The sequence below is a fragment of the Pteropus vampyrus genome, unplaced genomic scaffold (genome assembly GCF_000151845.1).
Source record: "Pteropus vampyrus isolate Shadow unplaced genomic scaffold, Pvam_2.0 Scaffold1, whole genome shotgun sequence".
Lineage (NCBI taxonomy): Eukaryota > Metazoa > Chordata > Mammalia > Chiroptera > Pteropodidae > Pteropus > Pteropus vampyrus.
The window spans coordinates 2492155-2498163 of record NW_011888782.1 but is presented as its reverse complement, the minus strand read 5'-3'; the positions used below and the strand labels follow the sequence as shown (position 1 = coordinate 2498163).

The following is a 6009-nucleotide window of genomic DNA, read 5'->3' as shown; positions in this document are numbered from 1 at the left end:
TCGTTCCCTAGTAACCTCTGAGGTGAACCACTGACTTATTTTTAGTTTTGAGTACCATTAAGAACTTGGTACTCAAAACCATGCTCTTGAGGCACATATGGCATTGCTCAGCTATTTACCTCCGGCCTTCAACCTGGGCAATCTGCCTTAGGATGGTGGGATGGGGAAAGGGAGGAGGGAGGTGTGGAGGCTGGGCTATCCTGGCAGAGGCAGAGAGCAGTGTGGAAAGGGAGGCAAAGTTGGGGAGGCTTGAGGACTTCCATATTCATTCATCCTGATAAAGCTCAGGTCTCCAAAGTCATTAATTCTTGGATAGCTGTTGCCTTGGTTTCAGAGTTATCCACGTTGCCTTAGAAATAACAGAATTCATTTTTTAAAGCCTCCTCAAGCAACCAGGAAGGCAAAATACAACAGCCTAAAGCTCTGAAAAGGACACTTTTGGCCCTAAATCCTTCAAGGAAGCCAATCTAGGAGAAAAACCAAGTCGCCTTTTGAGTATTAGGGGTAAGGGTTAAGGCACTGATTCTCAGCCCTGATTGCATATTAGAGTGAGCTGAAACACATGTAAAAACCACCTAAGCCTCAGCATCACCGCCAGAGATTGATTCAGTGGGTCTGGGGCAGAACCCTGGAAGTGTCAGTTTTTATGAGCTTTTTGCAAGGTGATTCTAATGTTTAACCATTTCCAAGTCCCCTAGAACTCTAATGGGATAATGAGTCACACCTACAGTCTCATCACCTCGATACAGTTGCCTGGAATTAGTAGACAGACACTGTCTCTGCCATTTTACTCAGAAGAATAAGCTAGGAAAGATGCCAGGTTCATCTCGCTCTCCCCTTGGGATGCTGAGGCCCGATATGAGTGTAGCTGAGTTCCAACTGGCAGGTCTTTAAAATAAGACGCAGCGCTCTGCCCCACTCCCGACTCCAAGGATGGCTAAATTTACGTGGGGCAGGCACTATTCTTAAGTACTTTAACCTCTCAATATCCCTAAATAGGTTGGTATATCCATTTAACAGATGCGTAACTGGAGACGTGAGACTTAAATGACTGGCTAAGGTCATGAGCCTGTGTCTGAATGGCTTTTCGGGCTCTTTCCTATCCCATGCTGTCACTTTAAGCCCAGGCCCTCTCAAGGAGCTTCCTCCTCCTTTCTCTTGTGCAATAAATATTGACTCTTGATGTAGATGCAATCTGCAGAGTGCAAAGCCTCAGAAAGGTGTGGAAGGACTGGCCTGTGGTGAAGGATCCTGAATCCCTGTTCCTCAGCATCAAGCCCTGTGTGTAGCTCTCCCTGCCCTGGGGGTGGGCTGCTCCCTACCTTCCTTCGCAGCTCAATGATCTGCAGGTGGGTGAGGGTAAAGTCCAGGAAGCCTGGGGCACGTCTTCTACTTCTGAACCTTCCTCACTCTCCTTCCTGTGCCCACGGGGATACACCCACAGCTCTTTCTTTCCTCTTACCCTTCCTTGGAAAATTTCATCGATCTTAGCTATCCTATCCACTGCTTATCACTACCTCCAATCCCAGACTAAACCTACAGTTACAATAACCACCCCCTCCTACGACCCCCATCTCAAAAAATGACACCATCATCCACCCAGACCAGAAACTCTGACCTCATTCTAGCACAATTCTCCGCCAACGTTCAATCAGCCATGAGTCCCCTCAATCCCACCACTCAGGACAGCTGATACACCCATCGGTCCTCTCCATCCCCATCGCCCTAGGATAGGCCATGTCTCTAAAGCCAACTCCGCCTCACTTCTTTCCTAACCTCCATCGCAGCCCCTGTGCCTCCTGTACCAACCAGACCAAACCAGATAGAGTTTCCCGAACTATCCCTATGGTTCCTCTGGCTCCCAGGATTCATCTCTAATTAAGTCCTGCTCGGACTACAAACCCTGTGGTGCGCCCCACTCTTCAGACCCGCTCAGGAAGTCCCACAGGTGCTGGACTGTGATGTAAGCATTATTTACCCGCCTCCCTCCGCGTCCTGGACCCGGATACACTTTCAGCCAGACGCCGGCGGAGACCCAATCTAGAGGAAGGTTTCGGTTTCCCTAGCGTCCCAGAGCCAACGGCTTCGCCCCACCTAACTTCGCCTGGATCCCGCCCCTGGGCGCTGCAGGGATTGGTCCTGGCCGCCCCACCCAGGCTCGGATTGGTCCAGGGTGACGCCCGCTAGCCTGCCCACGTGGACCTTCGGGACGACAGTGGGGAGAGCGTCCGGCCATGGCTGGGGTCCGCAAGCTGGACTTGGAGGAGTCTCTGGAGCTGGGACCTAACTGGCGGCACGCGTGCCACGCGCTGCTCTACGCGCCGGACCCCGGGCTGCTCTTCGGCCGCATCCCGCTGCGTTACGCCGTCCTGGTGAGGAGGGAGCGCGGCCGACCTCTCCCCGCCCTGCGACCTCCCCCGGGTGCCGGCCTCCGGAGCCCAGGGCAATCCCCGCTCCCTTTTCCCGCAGATGCAGATGCGCTTCGACGGGCGCCTGGGCTTCCCCGGCGGTTTCGTGACGTTGCAGAACGAAAGCCTGGAGGATGGGCTGAACCGCGAGCTGGGCGAGGAGCTGGGCGACGCTGCGGCCGCCTTCCGCGTGGAGCGCGCCGACCACCGTAGCTCGCGTACAGTGTCCGATCGGTGCGTCGTGACCCACTTCTATGTCAAGCGTCTGACGCTGGAGCAGCTGGCTGCAGTGGAGATTGGCGCACCGCACGCCAAGGACCACGGGCTGGAGGTGGGGCCAGCCTGGGAACCCCACCCCCATGTCTTCCCTCCCCCTGAAAGCCTCTCCCTCAATTTCCTGGTGTAGTTGAAGGGTTGGTCTTTCATCTGAGTGACTGCAGCCAACCTGATCTCCCTGCGAAGGTCTCTCCCTTTTTCCCCCTTTACTGGCCTCTGCAGCCAACTTTCTAGAACACACCCATCCAAGCCTCTCTTCTGCTCCCCATTGATAATGTCTAGGCAGTGCACCCTAGACCTATTTTCTTGGATAAGAGATGTGGCCTGGTACTTTGTGGGGAAACTTTAGGATTTAGGCTAGGGAAGTAAGGGGACAGATGGAGCATGGAGATGGTTCTCAAACTTTGGCAGGTATCAGAATCATCTGGAAAGCTTGTTAAAACAGTGCTTACTGGCCTTACTCCCAGAATTGCTGGTTCAGTGGAGAATGGAGGAAAAGACATGCAAATCTGCAATTTTCAGAAGTTTCTAAATGGTACCGACATGTCTGGTCTAGGTACCACATTTTGAGAAGTAGTGGTGTAGGGCCAAGCAGGCATCTGGAGGCAGGAGCCACTGAAGGTTTCGTGGTGTGAGAAACAGCATTTATAGTCAGGATAGCCTGACTTGGGTCATTTGTCTCAGAAAGCTGGGCCTGCTAGGCTTTATTGAGACATGAGTCCTCAGGCCTGGTTTGCTGGACTGATCAGGGGTGAGGTGTCTGATTTAGAAAGATCTGACTGAGATGAGCTACCTGGGTTCCCAAATGTCCCCTGTCTTCCTCCTTTCACAGGTGCTGGGCCTGGTGCGGGTGCCCCTGTATACCCTGCGAGATGGTGTGGGAGGCCTGCCTGCCTTCATGGAGAATACCTTTATTGGAACTGCACGGGAGCAGCTGCTGGAAGCCCTCCAGGACTTGGGACTGCTGAAATCTGGCTCTGTCTTGAGGCTTTAAGATCTCAGCTCTCCACTAGAGGAGCCCTCCAAGGACCCATGGGACCTGAGCTCAGGACCTTTGTATTTGGGAGGGAGGGCAGGCAAAGGGAATGTTTTCTCTGCTGGGCCTGGCCCTGATAAGTGGTAGCAGATTAAAAGGAGAAGTATGTGCAATATGTTCTGAGCAGAGGGGCCCCAGCAACTCATGGCATCAGCGGCAAAAATCTGCAGCTCATCTCAGGGGCCCTGGCAAATTCTCAGAGCCCGCTTTCTCCCCCATACATTTGCATACACACAGCCTGGCAAGCCCCAGACATGTGAATGTACATTCTGTGCCCATATACAAGCTGACGCCTCCCTGACCTCCAAAGTTTACTTTAACCAGGAAATGGCATATGTGGGACCTACCTTGTCACCATACCCATCTCCTTGCTGGGGGGAGATTCTCATCCAGGGGAGGGTCTTTTCCCATACTCCTACATGGCTGTTCTCCAGGGTCTAGCCCAGCCCAGTCTTGTTGTGGAGGACAGAGAAACAAAAAAATCCTTTTTCCCCTCTGAAAGTGGTTGCATCCTTGCTTGAGAATTGCCCAAAGCACTACACCCCTGAAAGGTGGTAGAGGGTCCTAACCAACCCCTTGCTGTCTTCAAAACTGAGCAAAAGGGGTGAGGAAATGGCTTGGTCTCCCTGGACTGACCTTGGACTTGAGAATTCTGAGTTCTGGTGCATCTCCTCCAGGGCTTTCATCTTTGGGACCTCGTAGATTCTGGAGACATTAGAAGAGAATTGGCCCAGCCCTGGTCTAGCCCTGCTCTGACAAAACAAGCCTCTCAGTAAAGAAGGGCTTATAGCTGAGCCTCGTGGCCCTGCAATCCTTTCAGCAAACATTCTGAGGAGGTATTAAAAACCTAGGGATGAGTGAGCCATCGGCCTTGTTCTCCTTGGCGTTGAGAAGCTTTTAGGGGCCAAATGGTAAATATTTCAGGCTTTGTTGGGCCACCTGGTCTAGGTAGCAGCTATTCAACTCTGCCATGTCAAAAGTAGTAATAGACAATACACGAATAAATGAATGTGGCTGTTTTCCAATAAAACTATTTTTAAAAGGAGATGGCCAGCCTATAGGCCATAGGTTACCAACCCCTGCTCTAGAGAGGGAGATAAGATTAATAATTTTAATTATGATGCCTATTTACTTGTGTCATTTATGTCAATGTTAAGGAAATAAAAGATTGATATAGGTCTCACCTTGATATGTTTTACTTTTAGTTGAGGTTGGTCTAGAAGAGCCTTCTCTGAAGAGCATTTAAGCTGGGGGATGAGAAGGAAGTACCAAGGTAGGAGTGTGGGAAGAGTAGTCTAGGTATTCCAGGGAGTAGCATGTGTTAAGGCCCTGAGGAAGAATCTTAGCAAATTACCCCCAAAACAAGGGTTGGGCCATTAGACTCCATTCCAGTTGGGAGGGCAGGGGTTGGTAAGCAGAGAATGTGCAGCCATCTTTAATTTACCAGAGCATGGTCTGAATGGAAGAAGGCCAGTACAATTAGACCAGAGTGAGCAAGGGGAGATGAAGCTGGCGAGGCCGGCAGGAGGCAGCTGGTACAGAGCCTTACTGGTCATGGTCGGGGGCCTAGTATTGGGTGGAGCCTGGACTCGAAGGGGATAAGAGAAGTGAGTGGGAGGCTGGCACATGCATTTGTGGGGGAGATGGTGGTGATCTGGGCCAGCGGAGATAGAAGTGAATGCGATTGAGAAAGGTAGTGGAGGTTGACAGGACTGGTTTGTGGAGGTGAGGTGAGTGAAAAGACTTTTCAGCTTGCGACTCAAGTTATTCAAAGTGGGGATGAAAAGAAAACTGGGGTAAGGAAGCTTTTGGAGGTGACAAAATCAAGGTCATTCGGGGCATGAGACATGTGACTCATCTGCATAAAGATAATACAGCAATTTCTGGCTGGATGAGGTCATTCAGGGAGAGAGAAAAGAGAAGAGGGCTCGGGATAGGACACCGAGGAACCCCAGACCTGAGAGGAGAGGACGTGTCGAAGAGGAGCAGGAGTTGGGAGAAAGCCTCTTTAAGAAAGTGGACTATGCCAAGTGCTTGTGAGAGTTGGTAACGTAAAGGCGGAACTGTCCGTTGGGTTTAGTAGCATGAGAGTTTTGATGGCCTTGGTGGGAACAATTTCAGGAAGAGGTGGTTGTGGGAGGCTGACCGGAGTTGGCTGAAGGAATGGGGAGTGGGGGAGTGGACAGTGAGATGTTGGTCCTAGAGAAATGGCGTGACACTGGAGAGCGCTGTGGGGTCAGGGGACCGTTCACAGTGGGAGGTAGAACATGGATATGCGGATGGAACAAT

The 6009-nt window shown here is 51.6% G+C and overlaps 1 protein-coding gene across 1 annotated transcript; it reads left to right on the top strand.

Annotated features, from left to right (window-relative positions):
- Positions 1–2071: 2071 nt before the first annotated feature.
- Positions 2072–4813, top strand: NUDT16 (nudix hydrolase 16). Its single transcript, XM_011377542.2, has 3 exons — positions 2072–2372; positions 2470–2739; positions 3517–4813. Exons 1-3 carry the CDS (start codon positions 2235–2237, stop codon positions 3676–3678), a joined length of 570 nt encoding a protein of 189 aa, XP_011375844.1. The 5' UTR covers positions 2072–2234; the 3' UTR covers positions 3679–4813.
- Positions 4814–6009: the final 1196 nt, after the last annotated feature.